The following is a 19,298-nucleotide window of genomic DNA, read 5'->3' on the forward strand; positions in this document are numbered from 1 at the left end:
AAGACCAGCCCGGATGACTCATCACACTTCCCATGATGAAGGCTCCAAGTACAGAATCCTCGCCGAAGGCACCTGCCCGCCAGGCACCAACCGCGCACTGCGGCCTCGAGACCAGGACAAGTACGACTTCTCACATTGCAGCCAGAAATTGCAGCCAGAAATTTAAGACCAAGTAACTGCAATTTTCAAGCTTCTTCCAGCGCCGTCTGACCCTCATCCGTCGAGCTCGCCCCCCCTCCAGCACTTGAACGACCGACCGCACGGTCATCGCCAGGCAGGTCCCCTTGTTGCATGAGACCCTGAAGCGCAGCCTTCGAGATGGCCTCTGATGAGCAACCGCAGGACACTGAGTCAGATTCTTTCGCCGAAGAGACTGCCAACCAGGGCGAGGTTCACGCCGAGATCCTGCAGCAATGTCAGTCCATCGTCGGCCGCATCTCGACGTTGATCGATGAGCTCCAGCAGCTCAAGGAGGTTGTCGACCAGCGACCAGTCGTCGGCTCCAAGCCGCTTCCATGGAATCAAGCCATCACGGGTCTCGGCGTCTTTGAACGCCTCGTGCTCTCGGAGAAGCGGAATGTCGACAACATGCTGAAGCTCTGCGAAACAGCGCAGGACGACGACACGGATCTTGAGGTGCTGAACAACAAACTCCGCACCAAGCTCGATGCTTGCAACTACAAATTCCACGATCTCGTCTGGAGCACAGCCAAAAAGTGTCACAATCTTGTCGGCCTGCGACGTGACTTTTCCCGCACCCCGGCTAATCGCAAGACCGACACGGTGATTGTCGATGCCGTCGTGAGTGGTGGTGCTGAGTGGATCAAGGTCGTCAACACGACGGAGAGGAGACTCTTTTACGAGATGACGGATGCCGGGTGGGACTGGGAAGACGACGAGGACACCGACCCAGATGAGCCGCCATTACCGGATGGGAGCGAGAACGACATTGAAGTGGCACGATTCGCCCGTCAGCTTGTCGCCGCCGCCTCCATCACGTACCACGACTACCGCCGACCAACAGTCAGGATGCTCCTGACGAGAATCCGCGAAGGCGAAAACCACCATGTAGACAGGCTTCTGAACTACATCCGAACCTTTGGAGGCGAAATCGACCTGACACTCGAGACTGCCTCTGATACCTCTGGCCTTCTCTCCCAGCCGACACCGTCCATTGAGGATGCGCTCTCCCACCTTGTCATTACCGAACCATTCAGGGACTTCACCACAACCCTCAACGTCGACTGCTCCGTCTTCATGGCTCTGGCATCCGACTTTAGCCACATGGCCATCGGGCCCGATTCAGACCTTCTCCGGTCCGCCCAGCACCTTATCGACGCCCGCGACGAGGTTGAAAACGGTCCACGACTGCTGACGACAATGTACCCTGCCATCACTGGCCGTGATTTGGTATGCACGCAGGACGCCGCCGACACGTTCCTCAAGATTGCCTACGACATTGGTACCGAATCCGAAGTCGCACGTGCGCGCATTCTCTTCGAAGCATCGCAGGACGCACCCGTCGACGCCGATGCCAGAGAAGCCGACTGTAAGCGTCGTCTTGACGAACTCCGAAAGCTGTCATGCTATGCCGTCCCTGACGACCTGCGCCTGCCAATTCGGACCGTCGGCACCATCACGTGGGACAAGGCCCAGAAGCTTGTTGAGGCGCACGAGCTCCCCGAGGTCGCCCTTGTCGTCGGCCAAAAGGGCTCCGGCCTCAACGCTATGAACGTTTCCTCCTTCCTCTACGGCTGGAAGGCCCACCTGACGACCATCACGTCCAACTGGGAGGCCGCCAAGCGTCTCAAGACTGTTATTGAGGCCAACAGGGTCGCCGGCGACGACGTCGTCGGCCCGCAGATTTGGCGCATACCTTTTGCGAGGAAACTGCTGGCCAAGCCGAAGAGCTCGGGCTTGCCGCCGCTGAAGACGAGGAAGGACCGGAAGAGGGAGAAGGTCTCGTCGCTGCAGAGGTGGGCTGCCGAGGACGGGCAGACAGAAAAGGCAACGCCTGAGACGGTCGCGTCATGACCCTTTTCTTCTTTGCGGGTCACGAGCATGGAGGTTTGGTCTACTTTTGCATTGCGTTGGCAGAGTCTGGAGTTTTTGTACATGTCTTGGGGATCGTAGGGATGTCTTGATGTGCCCTGCGATGCTCCCAATTCGCTCTTCGTTTGCGAGAAGTGAGAGATAGAGTCTGGCAGTACTGCAGTTTTCAACTTATTGAGACTGACTGCACAAATTACTCATTCTTTCGTTCCGGTTACTTCAATGACCGGATATGCCATGTGCTTAAGAACATTTCGATCTGGACGAAGGTGTGGGCGTGTAGACAAGCTATCGCAAGTTGGATCGGCCTCTTGAGTCTTGTGGTGGCCTTGGTCAAAGCTGACGAGCACTGAGCCAGACTGCACACAAAAAAAAAAGATCAATCTCAAGATGCCGATATGAGCTGCCCCCCTTTTCCCTCCGCCCACCGATCGCATCATTCCGATTAGTCTAGTGGTTAGGATATCGGCTTGTCATCTTATCAAAAAGAAACATTCGCCGGGGACCGGGGTTCAATTCCCCGATCGGAAGATTCACTTTTGCATTTTGCTTTGCTGCTCGGTTCCACTTTGCGAGATAAACTCCATTCACGCGGCAATTCTCGCAAGGGAAGACGAGCATTGCGAGGGTATCTGCTATGTCCCCGGAAACTCAAGACACTGGTCCCTTAGCTTCACTCCACGATGGTGACACGTACATCACCAGCCTGATACTCTGACCCAGACGTCCACGATCCGTTCGGCGGTCTCCTTTTTACTGGAGTCGACCACCAGGTACCAACCGTACATGGCACCCGTAACGCATGCGTGATTAGGGTATATACGGATGCTCTGGCCAACCTCAAGCGGAATCGGCTTCTGTGAATCCGACTCCCAGGCAAGAATCGAATGCTCCTGGCTGATCCTCTTCACAATCAGCCTTGTCTTGTTCCCAGGTTCAGCTGAGTATGACTTGGGCCCGATCACGCCCCATCCAGAATATGCAGCGCAGGGTTCCCTTCCGAGCCCGAGGGTTCCAACTGCAACGAGCGCTTCGGGCGTCTCTCTCTCGCCGTTATTGTAGACGCTGACGACTTCGGCGACCACGGAAATGGCGACCTCATCATCGATTGCGCCAAGGAAACCTCGTGCCTGGGTCGACATTTGCTGAATATCAAGAAGCGAGTAGACTCCCGCATGCAATTCCAATTTCGTTCGGAACCCGGCAGGAGTATTCTGCGTCACTTGTTGTATCGTCTGGCGAAGGTTGTCTCCGTCAGGCGACCCCGCCGCCGCCGCCGGTCGCGTGAGGTTCTCAATCGACGCGACTTGAGGCGAGGCCCCGACGCTGATGGTCAGCTGCTTGCCCGCTTTGAAATGCATCGCGTTGTTCTGGAGCGCCTCGACGCAGCCCTTGATCTCATCTGCCAGATTGTCCATCGCCTGCTTTGCCGTAGAGTCGTGGTAGCTCAAACTGCTGTGTGAATAGAGCCCGATGAGGCTCGCCTTGCCCTCGGCCTCCAGCTGAGCGATCGTGTCCAGAAGACTGTTCTTGTTGAGCCCCGCTGGCGGGAGGCCGGCGCGGTGGTAGCCCGTGTCGACCTTGACGTAAATGCCTGCGGAAAACCCAGCGAGCGCGTGGAAGCGCTCCACCGCGGCCAGTTGGGACGCATGGTCTATCATGACAGAGACGCTGCCGGGGCCGATGCGTTGTCCGAGAGCAGCCAGAGCCGCGGCCCGCGATGGTGGGAGCGGGATGCCGTAGAGGACGTTGACATTGCGGCCTTTGTCTCTGCACTCCTCGAGAAGCGGCAGCACGTGTTCGAATTCCAGCAGCGTCGAGACGACGATGTTGACATCTTTGGACGTCTCGCCTATCTGGAGACGAGCAGCTTCAATTGTCTATCACCAGTGTCAGCGGAAGAAAGCGGACGAACCGGGGGGGTGGTATGGCTGGCAGCATTCACCTTGTGTGTCTTGACATGCGCACGGAAGCCGACGCCCAGGCTGTCGACAGCATCCAGCATCGTCTTGCAGTGGCGCTTCAGGGAGGAGACGTCGAGGACTGCTGCCGGCATGGGCAGCTCCGTGATGAGTTTCCCGACATAGAACCGGCGCAGTTCTTCGACGTCGGGCGTGGGTCTTTGAGGGGCGGCCATGGCGTTAAATAATCATGTATGAATTTATGTATTCAGGATTCATGAACTGAGTACGGCCTATGAACGATGGTCATGTTGACTCTAGGTATACAAGTATTCTCGTCCTCTTTATACTTTGCTGGCGGCCTGGGCCCAGCATTTGATCCTACCTACGCAGTGAGTCGATTAGCGGTTGGGGGGTTTATTCAGGCGGACAAAGACAAGTCCGCCAGAGCCCCCAGATGACAGCCATTTTGAAAGATAAAGCGCAGACTTTCTACGATTGACTTATCGCCATTCAAATTCTTCAGCGAATCACTGTAGAAGTATGGTTTATTCAGGCATTTGAAAAACGTCCTCCTGGGCTGTGGTGGGCTCGTTCAACGTTCGGCGTATGAATCATGGGGACGGAGTTTGCATTGTCCGCACAGCCCCTAACAGACGCCCAGCGATCGATGGAGTATCCGCGGGTTTGGACATGCTTCTAGGAATGATTCACTGCTCGCAATTGAGCACAAGTTTAACATTAAGTAGCTGAATTTATTTCTTTTCTCCCACAACACGTTGACTTTTTGTGGTTGAGAAAGGCGAAATCGGATCCGTCGTCCAAAGTGTGTAGTTCAGTGCACCCGTAGTCGCGGCACTGTGAGCCAGGCCGTCTCTCTAGGCAGACAGAATCCCGATCTCAACATACCTTACTTCTAACTAGAAAATTGAACTGATACAAAAGGGAACGGCATCTTGAGGACGGCCACGATCAGGATCGTGAGCATCGCTTGCCAGCATTGTCAGAAATCCTTCTCATGCAATCAACAGCAGAAAAGTCGTTTCCAGGGAGAGCGTGGGGCGTCCTCGTGGGAAGGAGGCTCGACGAGCGCAGTTTTCTTCATGGGGCCCATCGTTCCATACCCATTTCCCGTCGAACTCATTGCCTTATGAGGGTTGGGCTGGGATGAAAGAACGGCGTCATCAGTGACTCGTCCTGCAGACGTAAAGCTGTCTGCTAAACTGTCCGCCAGGCTGTCTGACTGTGATGGTGTCGGTGTTGTCTGCTGTGTAATGTGTACCGAGGTTGGCCGGTCATCCCAAACCAATGTGTCGGTGGTACCAAATGTAGGTGAATCTGGCAACTCTGGGGGTTGGAAATCGATACGCGTGAGGCCGAACTCTCTCTCCGTTGGAGTTCGAGGGCCGTTGCGTGACAAGTCTGGTGCCGATATGCCTGCAACACCTATAGAATCCTGTGCGATTGACTGTGCCGCCATATTGATCGCGACTGAACGGATGCCTTGGTCAAGAGAGATCTGAACGCCTGATTGTTCGATCATGGATCGGTTGTCGATTTCCGAAAGGTTTGTATCCGCTCGTCTGGGTAGCTTCGATTTCACGATGCCGTAGGAGGGGTCGCGCTTGCAAAGTTGTGCCAGCTTCTCGAAGAACTCGACAATCTGTTGTGACTTCGCTCGCTTGTTCGGATTCATTCGCAGCATTTTATCTTCGATATAGTCCAAAACATCGAGTAGCAAGTCGCTACAGCTTTCATCTTCCCGAAGAAGACGTATTTCCTAGCAGCTCAGATGTCAGCGGCTGCAAGCCTTTTATCATGAGTGCTGGGCAACGCACCTGGGCTACTGAGGGCTTCATTCTCGCAGTTCTGACATTCTGTCCATCCACTGTTCCCACCTTCTCGTCAAAGAATGAATCGTGCCAAATGGTGTCTGTGGGCGAGTTTTCAGCCCGAGGATACGCTTGTACCTCACTCCCGTCAGAGTCACTGATCCTCTTTCCAGCAAATTCGTCAACGTGATCCCATCCAAGGAGATACCATCCCACGAATTCAAGGAACACACAACCCAGCGGCCATACGTCGTAACTTGGGTTGACAGATCCATTGACTTTAATCTCAGGGGACCTGTAGCAAGGTGTGAGACCAAAGTCAGGACCAACAGTCTCCTGTATGGACCGAGTTCCATGACAAGCTGCCAGACCAAAGTCAGAGATCTGGAAGTTCCCAAAGGGATCTCCTTTTCCCTTGAAGCAGAGAATGTTACCAGGCTTGAGGTCGCCATGACGGCCATATACAAGCTTAACCTTCCCTGGCAACTGGAGATACGGCTCCTCATCGCTCGTTGGCTGATGAACGGCATCCACACCTTTAGCAATGGCGAGGAATTGTCTCATGAGCCATAATGGAAGTGTTTTGTCCTTATCCCGCAGTCGTGACTTCGCGGAGTGGTTTTTCCAGAATGCTTTGAGGTCGCCGCCGTCGGCCCAAGGGAACAGAAAGCTGTATTCCCCGTCTTTTTCATAGCTGGCCAGCATTGTGATCACGTTTGGGTTCTTGCGGACCCTTAGTAGATTGTTACGCTCGTTCCAGAAGTCATTTTCATACTTTTCCGGGGAAACAGTTCCTTTTTGAAGACGTTTTCGGGCGAAATATTGACCTTGGTCGTCCTTTCACACGGTTAACGCTCATTCAAAAAAAAAAAAAAAAAAAAAAAAAAGAAAAGAAAAGGACACAAAGAGAGCGGACGAAAAGGAAAAGGCAGTATTCAAGAAATTTACCTTCTCGTGAGGATAGTTGTGATGCGCAGGATGAACCTCAATCTTTTCGATCTCTCCGGAACCCCCATAGGCCTTCGAGGTACTGAAATCACGGCGGAATGGTAGTATAGTCTCGCTCCGTAACTTAAGGTGAGGACACTTATGATCAGAAATGTCGAAAAACGGAGCAGTCATCCTCCATTGATAATGATTGAAGGATTCCAGAACCCTTCCCTTCCAGTGTTTGATAGGAAGGGGCTCCAGGACTCCCCCGATCTCCCAGGAGATGACGTGTTTCGAATAGTCGATGGCTAGAGGAAGGTGACAGTCGTATATGCCATGCCCAATGAAAAGTTCAATATCGCCTACGTTGCCTATAGATGCTAGGATTGCGAAGATCTTGCGCCGACACGTTTCTCTCATGGGCCGCCGCAGGTTTTTGGACTGGCCGGGAGAGTCGCGAGGATCTGGTACTTTGTGCCTGTCCAGAATGGCATCTGTAATTTCTTGCAGTCTGGTCTCGGGGTACCTGGAGGAAATGTTGGAGATTTTCAGGTGTCTCTTTACTCTACTCTTGACCATCAATGCATCCAGCTTATCGAAGGGCAAAAATGGTGCAAAGCCTTCCAGATGCTGTGCGTGTAGGACCAGATCATCCAAGCTTTCATCTGGAGAGGAAGTGCGACCCTCCGAGTTGTAGTCGGGGATGTCGAGAGAGCTGAAGTCGCCATAGACATCAGGCGCGTTGTCGGTCCTCGGGTCAATACCCTTCAGAAGGTCGACCGAAGAAGAACCCCCTTTGTGGGCCGCACCAGCTTTTGCAAATGAATATTTGAGCTGGGCCTCTTCTCCGTTGTCGACGACCTCCGATAAGTTCGAGGTGATATCACTGCGCGCAACACCGACATCTTTTGTAGTTGGAACATAGCCTATGTCCTTTGAATCGACATTGTTTTCTGCCCTCCAAATAAGAACAGAGGGCAAATTCTGGCGCTGGAATGAAGGACTCTGCAGTCAAACCCCTAATTAGCTTCTGCTTGGTATAGAGCCCCAGGAAACAGCTGAGACGTGAATTGACACCTTCGTGAATGAATATTTACCATTGAAGCGGAGTCTACGAGCCTCTGTTTGCGTCGTTTAGTTTGGAGTTATCACATCCGTGAAGCACATCACCTGAGTTACACTCATCATGGCGGCGGAGCTGTTAGATGTCTTTTATCGGATTGAGACTACCGCTTGGCAGCAAAGGCTAGACCATGTCATGCGCTACCGACGTCCAGATAGGTAGTGGAATAACTCCCTGCAGTGTCCTGGATTTTTGGTGTGGTTGCAGGAGGGCTTCCTGCATCGAGTATTGTAAAATTAGTTACATCACAGCCTTTCCAAACATCAATTTGACGATCAGGCTGCCTGGGGCAGTGCTCAAGACTGAAGGAAAGGCATGGTCGAGTCGGCGAAAAAGCCCAGCAGCACAACGTATTGCAGCAGGCTGAGTGGGTTACCTGAGATCAACACAGCATAAAATGGCGTGTGCTGGGTGATGGTGTGACTGGTATCAGGCTGTCGCCGAAGGGGACGAAGTCGTTGATGGCGCCAGTCCGAACGCCCACGAGAAGTCGCCGCCCCCATGCTCAACTTTGGGGGCCTGTCAGCTGATGGGGGCCAGACCCTTGCATCACGCCTTTTCGAATACTACGGCCAGGACTCCTGGGAATTAATTGCCCCCATGGCTATCTGATGACACCGAAATCGAAGGTGTGTCACACTCACGGAACCGCCCTGGCGCCTACTTCAGGCCTCCAATCAGCACCCCATATCACGAGTGACATGCCGTCAGCAGCCTGGCAAGGCAATATCACCGAACCAAGATGTGGGCGGAGTAGTAAGTTCGTGGCCCTTTGATTGGAGGCTCCAACAGGTGTTGGTTGGTTGTCTCATACGTTGATTGGCTTTCATTGCCTGCACACCGATCCTCGATCAGCACTGCCACGGACTTTTTACACTTTGCGAAAAGGATTGCCACCTGTCTCTGTCGGGAAGCATGTGCTAGACGCCGAGGAGCTGATTCTTGGGGCCGTAACCGGCGTTGCCTCATATCTGCTCCCACGGGATTATGCGGCCTGATCCCCGAAGCCCCGACGTTTGCAGCTTTATGAGGCAGCTTTTCGCTGGATTGAAAAGGCAAGTCTGCCTTACCTGAATTCATCAAGAGACAGACAGAATAACTTAAATCGTGGCAATACCCTGTCGTCCTCACGTAAGAGAAGGACGGCTCCTGATTAAACAACCAGATACAACGCCTAAAAGTCCTCACCCTCGGTAGAAAACCGTCCAAGCGAACAACGTTTACGGCCATGTCTCAGGAAACATCAAAATACTGCAGAAACCGAATTGACAGCATGCCAGTCCAAGAGACCTTGCCGACGCGGGCTACCAGTCCAGATCGCTTGTTCCGAGCACTCAGGAACAAGTTTGGGCCTGGGGGATTCGCCGTTGAGGTTCGCCACGACATGTACAACATCAGAGCCGCATCACCGCTTGAGATCGTAAGTTTGCAGTCGCCGCACATGAAGAGAGAAGTTGTAATTCTGACGCACATGCAGAGTTGCGAAGGGCATAACCCGATCATTAGCTGAGGGCAGAAGACGGCAGTGTGGACACCCATCACCTCTAGAATCCAGCTTTTGAGATCATTTGTTTTCTTGGTGTTTATCGGCAAAGATCAAGGTCCCCGTTGCTGTGGTCTAGGTCCTTCTTTATCATGGCTTCTGGGAGGGAGGAAAGATTGGGGGCGGGGGTTGGCTCATGGCACGGGAGATTGCGTGTGACGGGGATGCACTAACAGCCAAGATGAATGATGAAGATATTGTTCAGCAGTGTTCCAATCAGTCAATTTAGCACATCTTGCACGTAAAAAGAGCCAAAGAGTACACAGGCCATCGTCTATCACAACCTTTCAGATCTGCTCGTAATGTTCGATTGCCGCCAGCGACATAAGCTGCGATTGTTGTTGCTTTAGACAAGTGAGCAGCTCAGAACGTCAGCATCAGGAGAACAAGGAGGTAGTGCGTACCGCGTCGAGCTTCCTCGGTATTTGATACTGCCACCTGCCGCGCTTACGCTGTTTCATCGGAAGTCCGTTAATACGACCACAGGGATGAAGACTGTTGAGGCGAGGCGGGGTTGGGGGCGGGGCGGGGGCTTAGACTGTGCATCGCGATCCCTCTGGGCGGTGTCGACTTACCTTCACTGTGAAAGTACCAACACCAAATAGTTGACAAAAGAAGCTCTCAATGTTAGGCCCTTCCACGTATGTAGCTCTGATGTACGCGACGGCCATTGCGGAATGTGCTCTGCGTGCACCCTCGATCATGGACTGCGATATCTTGTCTTTAGGATAGAAGTGAGACGAAAGGTGGGAGGTGATGGCTGCCCTCCTAACCACATTGTATGGAGTAAAAAGGCTAGTGAAGTGTATTTAAACCAAGAAGTTTCTACCACGTCTGGGCACAGCCTGCTGGAAGCTGTGTCAGGCGACGCGGTAGGCAGCGCACGCCATCGGCGGCAGGCTGCATGGGATGGAGGCAACCTCTTAGGAAGAGGGTGTGATAATGCAGCATTATATATGCACGATGAAGTGTCCTTAGCACTGATGACCTAGCCGTTAGGCGAACTCGTGGGCTGATTAGCCTTGCACATGTGCATGCTTGCCAGAGTGAATACGCATTCGGACACCGAAGGCCCCCTTTAAAGGACAACACAACATGAGCATAATTGGCAGCGTATACCTCAGATATATTTCCAGCGTCCAGTACAGGCCATGAGTAAGCCACTATAGCTGCGCATCCATCATTCTCTCAGTGGGTCATGCACTAATGGATTGGGTGCGGGACTTCTCAGGCTTGAACGCCAGCGACTTGGAGCGGTGTTTTCAATACCACTTGAGGAGCAGCACAGTCGTCAAGCTCTCCAGCACCGGCAAAGTCAGTTTGAAGAAGATTTAGAAACTCATTTACCTATCATTGGGATTTCAAACTAATTATTCAGTTGCTTACTTGGTCGTTGAGCTCGGAAAAAGACTGGCAGAAGTGGCTGGACGATGCGAGTGCTCCTACAAGCCCATACCATTGTTCATTGTTAACTGTAGCGCCATGGACAGGAGGTGCCAAATATAGACGATAAAAATGTCGATGGAGGGTTGATTCTTCTGTGAGCAAATCTTGAGGAAATCCTTATTAAATAACACACGTCCTAACGAATCAAAACAAGTTTGACAAGCCGATGCGACCGACCGAAACTGACTGTTGGGCCCGCGGAGCTCTTGAATGAGAAAGAAATGAACGAGAAAGTCTCAATCGCAGACGACTCAACTCTGTGCAATCCGAGCCGATCAAACACGCAGAGGTCCGAGGTTGTGCTTCAGGGAAAAGAAGGGCAAAACGACTCAGGTTCAGGAGCAAGTCGAAGCATTCGTGACTTGCCCTTTACACGCAAGATCTTCGAGACCATCATAAGAAGATTCCACACTCACGGCACGTTAACCAGAACCATCACCAGGGCCGATGTTTCGGCATTTTCAGCAAACAATGTTTGCATGCAGTCAGCTGAAGGCGATTCCTACCGTTCATATGGTACGTCCACTGGTGCTTGTCAACATGACGAGACAGCATGACTGATTGCAGTTCTCCTCGGATAGTCTACAACGCGCGAACATCCAATGAATGGGAGGGAGATCTCGCCATGACAGCAACTTACTTTCCATGTCGTCAGCTCACATTTGGAATTCTCCTTGGCTGTACCGAAACAATTGAAGATAAAGTGATCAAGCGGCTGCGCCTGGTCGGGTCGGATGCGACTCATCCACTGATTCCATTTGGCATCATGGCTGAGATTGAGCGTTCTAGGCATATAAAGCTTGTAGAGGACTCCATTGATGGCCTGGAGACGAATATTGATCAGCTCAGCGAACGGATCGAAACCCGTGGCGAGACAAGCCAAGAAGAGGTAGACAGGCGGAGCCGCGATCGAAAAGAGGCATGGTTAGACGCCGCCCATCTGAGGAATGTGCTCATAAACTGGCAGAACCAGCTCAAACACATGACAAGACATGCCAGGCTTCTGCAATCAGCGCCGACGATCAATACGCCGCAGACAGCAACCACCAAAGAAAATGGACACGGGCTCCAGGATACCCAGCACAACGGGAACTTGGAGTGCCGAACTCTTGAGGCAAGCAGTACTCGCATAAGTGACCGACTTGAGGCCATTGTGGAGGAGTATGACGAAAAGATTCGTGACTCGGCCATGAGGCTAGATGGTATGGCCATGGCGACACAATGGGTAAGACAACAACTTGCCGTCATCCATTAAATGCATGACATCTGGCTGACATATCTTTGGCAGTCATATTCGGACACCAACGTTGAGATCGCTCTTGCAACGACCCGCGATTCGAAGCATATGCGTTCTATTTCGCTCATCACCATGATCTTCTTACCGGGTACCTTTTTGGCTGTGAGTGATTGCCCAGGTGGCACGATGTCTCAAACAACTAATCACGGCCGCTCCAGACCATCTTTTCAATGACTTTCTTTGATTGGGGCGACGGAACAGGGAAAGCGAGGGTGTCGGGCATGATATGGATATATTTCGCACTTGCCTTTGGCTTTACTGCCGTTACTCTGGGAATCTGGTATTTTTGGACATCCCGTAGGCGTCGTACCGAGAACATATGTCATTATTAGCGATGGTGGTCTCTATGAATACCTATTAGACGTGCGATCAATATTATGTCAGAGAACTGCAATTCGTGCCGCCGATCGATGGCGTGTCCGGGTCCCTGAGACCTGAGCAAGTTGCGCTGCAGATACTCCACCACGGAACCTCGTTCATTGGTCAAGCAGAGGCTGAGCAAGGTCTTCGATGACCGCGCTGATAGCCTGCAGCCTGCAGCCTCATGCAACTTGCTCTACAGAGAGAATCCACTTTGCTGCATACCTGGAAAACAAGCAGGCTGCTCCCGACACCGACGGGCCTGGCATTCTCAGCCTTTGTTTATCTTGAACACCTACCTGCCTGGCAATCCACCCTAAGTCTGGGTCCATTACTGTTGCATACATTCTACCATCAAACAAGAGCAGACCACACAACGATGAAAGCATCACCCCCAGAACTGTCATCGGACGACCTATGGGTACTGCTGCACAACCACAAAGTGGAAGGCCTGAAGGACGATGAGTCGTATTGGCCCCTCTCCACCCTCAGCACATGCCTGACGCCAGAGGTTGTCTCGAGAAGCCTGACTGTACCCGAAGGCCCGAAAAGCGAGCTGGACAGAGAGTCCCTTGTTCGCCAGATATGTTACCCTGATCCTGAGAAGGGCCAAACATACATCCAATTATTTGCTCTTCTCGTTATGTGCGACAAGATCGGTGATGCAAAAGTCATCTTCGACAAGCGGGGCGGCATTTGTGACGCCGACCTCCCTCTGCATTATGATCACAAGGCCGAGAAGCCTTTGAAAAGGAAAGGCACAGAAGCCTCGTTGGAATGTTTTATTAGAAGTTCTTGGAGACGGAAAGACTCAGACGCCTTCGACAGATGGCAATGGCATTTCTGCCCTCATGTATTTCGGCGCAGGGAATCAGAGGCTGCACCTCACAGCAGGCTGGGGACCAAACACATACTTCCCTGGATCTCTCATGGACCAGTCAGCAAATGGCTTGTGGAGGACGACACTCGTGGTGGTGCTTTCAGCGATGTTTTTAAGAGAATGTTGCATCCTGGTTGCCACACTTTCGACCCGCTGCTTCAAAAGGGAAGTGCCTTTGAACAACTCTAATTCTCCTACTAACAAACCTTCAGCTAGACTTGAAAGCAGAATTCGTTGCAGTGAAGAAGCTTAGGGGAGGCCGTGAAGACAAATTCCGTCAGGCGCAGCGTGAGGCCGATCAGCTACGCCTCTTTGACGGCCAACTCCATCCGCACCTGGTCACCTTACTTGCTACCTACGAGATTGAGGGTGAATACTTCTTTCTCTTCCCATTCGCGGAATATGACCTGCAAGATCTGTGGGACAAGGAAGCACAGCCCAAAGATATGCAAGACGCGGCGACTGTGCGGTGGCTTTCTCGCCAGATATGTGGACTTGTTGGAGCGATGGCTCAGATACATGAGCCACGAAAGATCGCTCCTGGAAAGTATGGCCGTCACGGCGATATCAAACCTGACAACATCTTATGTTATCGTACCCACAGGAGCTATGGGTGGCATCTTGTCATTTCTGACCTAGGCGTCTCCGCGCTGAACTCGGAGAACTCTCGGTCTAATGTGCCAGGGGAAGCCATTTCAGAGATTCCCGAATATCGTCCGCCAGAATGCGACGTTCGAGGCGGCTCTATCAACAGGCTTTTCGACGTGTGGACAATGGGATGCCTCATTTTCGAGATGCTGGCACAAGTAGTAGGTGGGAGGACGCTCCGAGATGAATTCGATCATAAAAGAACCACATTTTTCATGATTGGTGGGGGTAGAAAAAACGTGTTCTACGACCTCGTTGAGCTGGAAGGTGGTAGCTTCAGACAGTCCGTCAAAGCAGAAGTGCTACAGGTGAGCAAAGTTCTGACACCATCTTTTATGTTGCACTACAAGCGCTGAGTCAAAGTTTTGAGCTTGCTCTGATATGAACGTGTCCTGTGTAGTGCTTCGACACTTTGAGGGCTGATGACAGGTCATCGCAGTACATCCGAGATGTCCTAACGGTAATTGAGGATCAGATGATGGTCATTCTCCGGAAGGACAGAACCTTGGTCAGGTCGACTTCAAACGAGCTGGTCAAGATATTCGATCATCTGCACGACAAATGTCAACGGGACGAAGAATACTGCGTTTCACAGTCGAATCCAAGTTTTCCTAATGCGAACAGGGAGCCCATTGCTGTCTTGGTAGAGCTCAATAAACGGTCTCTCAGTCAACTACAAAGATGGCCTGTGCAGAAGCGTTCCGGCCGGGAAAGAGTTTCCATGGATGCTAGCAAGATGAAAGAGTTAGACTTGGTTAATCCACGGGACGGGACAGCCGGTGAGCAGTTGGGAATTCCTGGTCAGTAGCGCCATGGGAGTTATCGCCAGTGGGTTGGGTGTATCTCGGAAACAGAAAGAAGAATGATAAAGCTAAGGGACAGCAACACAACTTCACCCACGCAATGTTTTTTAATTAGGCTAGGCTGGCGAAATACCTTGTCGAGCCGGCCACGGCGCCGAGAATCTGCTCGTACGCATGGCCGCGTTGGGGCGCGCGCAAGCACACTTCGGGACCTCGTGTCTACGTGTGTAACACCGAGCAAGGAGAAGAAGTGCGGCAAGAAGAGGGTAGTAGAGGAGGAGTCTTTTGAGGACTTTCCAGCCCTAGACTGTAAGCTTGAAAAAACGTTGAGGCTTCAGAATCGCGCAAGCCGTGCTACATTTTGTAGGAATTGAACGCTGAGGTAGGATAGCGTGTGGCCTCGCCACCACAAGCCCAGTGTACAGTCGAACGTAGTTGAATATCGCAGCATTGCCTGCCAGAGACTAGGACAGGGTCAATAGCCACTAGCGGCTGGCCTCGGCCACCGATGCTCGCGGCGGGTGTGACGTCCATTTTGACGACTAGGAACGATGCATTGTCCTACATGAATGGAGTGTCATACCAAAGGATTGACCGCGTGCATTGGGTGCCGTTGTCAGGCAGGCAATTTCATTAACATGGATTTCCGAGCGCATCTAGCGCAGCCAGATTTCCACATGCTCTTCCGTCGAACCGTGCGTGAACCCTGTTGCGGCACAATCAAGCAGCAATCTCAGTACACTCTGGGGTAAATCGCGATGGGTTACATCCTGTCAGGGATCAAGCACTGCATCTCGAGCAGCCCCTGTCTCGCGGGACTGGTCCGCGGTACCCTGGGAAACTCAAATGATCCGCCGGGAGGCCAATGAACAACACAGGTGGGATCAGAGTCGGCCCGTCGCTTGCATTTAGCCAAAAACACCCCCTTCCAGCCCATGCCCGTGATTAAAATCACGCACTGATGCTCAGCTGCATCGTCGAGGCTTGCGGTAGATTCTTCAATGTAATGAGACATCCCGAAAGAATTGAGGAGGTTATTCGTCGAGGTGTCGATCTTTTGGGGCTCGGCGCTGGCACTATTCATTGCTACCTACGTCGCATGGAGCCTCCTTGCCTATTTTCAATCTCCCCTGCGTCGATACCCTGGGCCTTTCTTTGCGAGTAAGTTCGCATAGAGCCTTCACGGCTCGATCCTAAGAATTTGGCAGCGTGAGCGTACTATGCGTGCTGACGACAGTATAGAATTTACCAATCTCTGGCGGATTACCATACACTGCGTGGCGATATCCACCTAGTCAACCTTCGCACGCATCGAAAGTATGGCCCTGTGGTCAGAACAGGACCAAATAATCTGGACCTCGATGTGCCCAGCTTGGTTAAGACCATCTACACTACAGACCACAAGTGGCTGAAAACGGAATTCTACAAACCAACGAGCAACGTCGTCAACAGAGAACCTATGCCCAATCTTCAGTCTCATCGACCCGGCCGAACATGCAAGGCAGAAGAAGCCTGTAGCCCAGCACTAATCGATGACAAGTGTGCTTCAGCTAGAGCCACACTTTGATGAAGCCATTCGACTGCTGTGCTGTCAGCTTGAAGGGCGTTTTATGCACAGATGGGTTCACAATCGCTGTGAATTCAGTTTCGAATTCGACTTGGGGCAATGGATCAAAATGTGTAAGTCACAGAGCTCCTCTTCTTGGAATCTTCCAAGCTGACAGGCTGTGCAGACGCATGGGACGCCATTGGCCAGATCACTTTCAGCAAACGCTTTGGATACCTCGAAGCAGGCAAAGACTTTGATGGGCATCTATGGTTATCCGAGATGGGGTCTGACTACCTTGCCGGCGTCAGCCAGTTGCCCATCCTTGATCGCTGGCTCGACAAGAACCCCATCATACCAATCGGCGGTGCAACCGTGCTACTGGGACCGACACTACAATGCGTGAAAGATCGATTTCAGGGTCGAGACCAAGCCACCCACGATGAAAGCAAGCCTGACTTTCTAGACAAGTTCATCCAGGCGAGCTCTGAGAATCATGATGTTGTCGACGGCAGGCAGATTGTCAGCTACCTTGCCATCAACATGCTTGCTGGGGCTGATACGACCGCGATTACCATCAAGGCGGTACTCTATTACGTACTGCGTACGCCTGGTGTGCGGGCGAAATTAGAGGCCGAGATTCTGGCCACGGAGTTCTCAAGACAGCATAATGTACCACCAGCGCAGCACCCCGACCAAACAAGTCAAATATGGGTGTCGGATTTGGTTGTTTGGTCCTATTTGCAAATATTTGACTTGTTTAGTTAGTAATGAAGCTATCACGATAGTCATTAGCCTACCTAAGACCCAGATTCCGTGGTGTTACGTTGGTGGAATTACCCTGGGTTCTAACGCCCTGCGCGGCGGGTGTAAGCTGATTGGATAATGTATGTGGGGTTTTCTTGATGAAAACTAAGAGAAGCTGGTAGCCTAGTTGGTCAGGATCTCTAGTGCCCTACTAGAAGTTATGGGTTCGAATCCCATTATTAGCGTTATTGTTGAACCAATATTAGGGAATCCTGTGGTTAGGATGGTGATATCTGGGATATCTGGGATCCACTGCTCTCAGGAGCACGTGAACTACGGCTTACATGATCGCTGAGAGCAGACGGGTATATCTGACTCACGTAGGTAGCGGTAACTCAGAGAAGCAGACAACGAAGAATCAACCATCACAAGCCTTATATCAGATACCCTACCAATCCAGTACTTCCGCTGTGCTTGCGAGCTCTGAATAGGTAGGGTATCTGATATAAGGCTTGTGATGATGATCAGAGTAATCTAGAGCACTTTCTTGGCTAGCTGTGCTCTGATCTTCTCAGGTTAGGGGCATGGGGAATAGCCTGGTTCATTGTAACATCTTTACGTGTCAAGCCAAATGTCGTGGGCACTCTGGCATGCTACAGATATTCCCGACAAAAGACCGTCGGATCTTAAGTTTTGTGCTTAATACATTGATCGCTGAATACCAGAGTCCGTTCGCTCTTCCGTTCCGTGTACGTACATGTATAGATACAAGTCCTTAAACCGTGACCAAGCTGGCAACCCATGTATCTCCTAAGCTTGAGTGGTCGATCTCTTGAACTTTGTATCGACACGGATGCTGTGAAGAGGGATGTCGTCGGCGTCATCGTCACCTCGATCTGCCTTGGGTGTGCTCGTCACGGTGAAACCGTACCCCTTGACATCGGGCCTAAGGGCGGCATCAATAGGTGACACCATGGTCGTACCCAGCTCCTCGTTCGTAAATCCGGACTCATTGTCGTCGGAGGCCCGCCGAGAATTTTCGTCCTTGTTTGATCGTTCCAAGGTGGCGGCGGACTTGTTCGCAAAGTCATCGCGGGATGAGAGGCGCTGGCTGAAGTTTCCAGTCTTCTTGGAGCGCAGACCCATGGACGAGGCGCCCCGCGAGAAAGCGTCGCTGAGGTTGCCCTTGATGCCCAGGGATCGTGCAAAAAACACCATGACCGGTCGAAGAGTAGGGAGGCAAGCGGAAACAATACCCGCCGACATTTCGATTGCTGTCCAGCCGACCGTCGGAGCCAGTGTGTAGGTTGGGTCGGTGGCGGAGTAGGTGAAAAGCACACTGGTGCGGTATGCAGATGCGAATACAACACTGGGAATGGTCAGTTGCCAAAAGATCAATCTAGACTGGGAGAGAAACGCACAAGAATCCCAAGCTGAATGCAAAAGTGAGGCCAATCTTTTCAATCTGCTTCAGTTGCAGTTTCCAGATGGGCGGAATCGGCATGAGAAGGATGACAAGATCGGTGAAGATGGTCGAAGCCGCGTTGGCGATCCATGTGCCGACCTGGTTGATGCATCGTCCGGGAAGATGCGGGTACCAGAGCTTCTCAACCGGGACGCAGATGAAGATGAAGAGAAATGTAATGCAGACTACCCACGCCATGACAAACGCGCCGACACCCCATGCCATCCTCTTGAAGTAGGGAACGCGGAAGATGCGGTAGTACATCAGCAATAGGCTCAGCTTAGTCCAGCCGAGGTTCCAGGCGTAGAGGACCTCTGCTACAACAAGCCATTTAGCCATCATGACAATATCCTCAACGTCCACGAGGTCAGCGTGGATGCCCATGCCGCAAGAATGCATGGCAAAGACGAATCCAATAACGGCAAGGTTCCAGCCCTTTTCGTAGTGACATGTCAGAATTCAGAGCCCAAAAAAAATATACTGGGAAACAATGGATTGTGCGTTGGAGTTGGAAGTCGAACTTACCATCGAGAAAATGATCATCCAATCATCCCACCACAGCTCTTGACCTTTGAATCGCCGACTAAAAAGCCGCAATACGACAGAGGCGAGGGCCAACACGGTCATGGAAACAACAACTTGGATCACCCATGGCTGAAGATTGTCGGGGTTATAGCCCGGCAGGCCTGGAAGCTGAGACTTTGATGACATGTCGATTTGCGGAA

The 19,298-nt window shown here is 52.0% G+C and overlaps 8 protein-coding genes and 2 non-coding genes across 10 annotated transcripts; 6 read left to right on the forward strand and 4 right to left on the reverse strand.

The window, feature by feature from the left end:
* Positions 1 to 318: 318 nt before the first annotated feature.
* VDAG_09333 (uncharacterized protein) lies at positions 319 to 2,034 on the forward strand (the record flags this gene model as incomplete). Its single annotated transcript, XM_009655635.1, has 1 exon — positions 319 to 2,034. The coding sequence occupies one exon, from the start codon at positions 319 to 321 to the stop codon at positions 2,032 to 2,034; it is 1,716 nt and encodes a 571-aa protein (XP_009653930.1).
* A 457-nt stretch (positions 2,035 to 2,491) lies between these two features.
* Positions 2,492 to 2,583, forward strand: VDAG_20246. Its single transcript has one exon. It is a non-coding gene; the product is annotated as a tRNA-Asp (tRNA).
* Positions 2,584 to 2,750: 167 nt separating this feature from the next.
* On the reverse strand, positions 2,751 to 4,189 carry VDAG_09334 (uncharacterized protein; the record flags this gene model as incomplete). Its single annotated transcript, XM_009655636.1, has 2 exons — positions 2,751 to 3,932; positions 3,968 to 4,189. 2 exons carry the CDS (start codon positions 4,187 to 4,189, stop codon positions 2,751 to 2,753), a joined length of 1,404 nt encoding a protein of 467 aa, XP_009653931.1.
* Positions 4,190 to 4,977: 788 nt separating this feature from the next.
* VDAG_09335 (protein kinase domain-containing protein) lies at positions 4,978 to 7,815 on the reverse strand (the record flags this gene model as incomplete). The annotated part of the gene is made up of 4 exons (XM_009655637.1): positions 4,978 to 5,634; positions 5,792 to 6,622; positions 6,734 to 7,720; positions 7,813 to 7,815. 4 exons carry the CDS (start codon positions 7,813 to 7,815, stop codon positions 4,978 to 4,980), a joined length of 2,478 nt encoding a protein of 825 aa, XP_009653932.1.
* A 1,041-nt stretch (positions 7,816 to 8,856) lies between these two features.
* On the forward strand, positions 8,857 to 9,624 carry VDAG_09336 (uncharacterized protein). The gene is made up of 2 exons (XM_009655638.1): positions 8,857 to 9,258; positions 9,316 to 9,624. Exons 1-2 carry the CDS (start codon positions 9,112 to 9,114, stop codon positions 9,346 to 9,348), a joined length of 180 nt encoding a protein of 59 aa, XP_009653933.1. The 5' UTR covers positions 8,857 to 9,111; the 3' UTR covers positions 9,349 to 9,624.
* A 1,424-nt stretch (positions 9,625 to 11,048) lies between these two features.
* On the forward strand, positions 11,049 to 12,456 carry VDAG_09337 (uncharacterized protein; the record flags this gene model as incomplete). The annotated part of the gene is made up of 4 exons (XM_009655639.1): positions 11,049 to 11,343; positions 11,409 to 12,052; positions 12,116 to 12,226; positions 12,283 to 12,456. 4 exons carry the CDS (start codon positions 11,049 to 11,051, stop codon positions 12,454 to 12,456), a joined length of 1,224 nt encoding a protein of 407 aa, XP_009653934.1.
* Positions 12,457 to 15,169: 2,713 nt separating this feature from the next.
* On the reverse strand, positions 15,170 to 15,349 carry VDAG_09338 (uncharacterized protein; the record flags this gene model as incomplete). The annotated part of the gene is made up of 1 exon (XM_009655640.1): positions 15,170 to 15,349. One exon carries the CDS (start codon positions 15,347 to 15,349, stop codon positions 15,170 to 15,172), a length of 180 nt encoding a protein of 59 aa, XP_009653935.1.
* A 385-nt stretch (positions 15,350 to 15,734) lies between these two features.
* VDAG_09339 (benzoate 4-monooxygenase cytochrome P450) lies at positions 15,735 to 17,129 on the forward strand (the record flags this gene model as incomplete). The annotated part of the gene is made up of 3 exons (XM_009655641.1): positions 15,735 to 15,976; positions 16,058 to 16,495; positions 16,549 to 17,129. The coding sequence occupies exons 2-3, from the start codon at positions 16,492 to 16,494 to the stop codon at positions 17,127 to 17,129; spliced, it is 585 nt and encodes a 194-aa protein (XP_009653936.1). The 5' UTR covers positions 15,735 to 15,976; positions 16,058 to 16,491.
* A 153-nt stretch (positions 17,130 to 17,282) lies between these two features.
* Positions 17,283 to 17,353, forward strand: VDAG_20247. The gene has a single exon. It is a non-coding gene; the product is annotated as a tRNA-Gly (tRNA).
* A 565-nt stretch (positions 17,354 to 17,918) lies between these two features.
* On the reverse strand, positions 17,919 to 19,284 carry VDAG_09340 (uncharacterized protein; the record flags this gene model as incomplete). Its single annotated transcript, XM_009655642.1, has 3 exons — positions 17,919 to 18,477; positions 18,530 to 19,008; positions 19,099 to 19,284. The coding sequence occupies 3 exons, from the start codon at positions 19,282 to 19,284 to the stop codon at positions 17,919 to 17,921; spliced, it is 1,224 nt and encodes a 407-aa protein (XP_009653937.1).
* Positions 19,285 to 19,298: the final 14 nt, after the last annotated feature.

The sequence above is a fragment of the Verticillium dahliae genome, genomic scaffold, assembly GCF_000150675.1.
Source record: "Verticillium dahliae VdLs.17 supercont1.25 genomic scaffold, whole genome shotgun sequence".
Lineage (NCBI taxonomy): Eukaryota > Fungi > Ascomycota > Sordariomycetes > Glomerellales > Plectosphaerellaceae > Verticillium > Verticillium dahliae.

What these genes read in the sequence shown, in the direction of transcription:
- VDAG_09336 (XM_009655638.1), top strand. Translation starts at nt 9,112, where the DNA reads ATGCCAGTCCAAGAGACCTTGCCGACGCGGGCTACCAGTCCAGATCGC. An exon ending in CCGCATCACCGCTTGAGATC is followed by an intron (nt 9,259 to 9,315) that starts GTAAGTTTGCAG and finishes ACGCACATGCAG; the next exon opens with AGTTGCGAAGGGCATAACCC.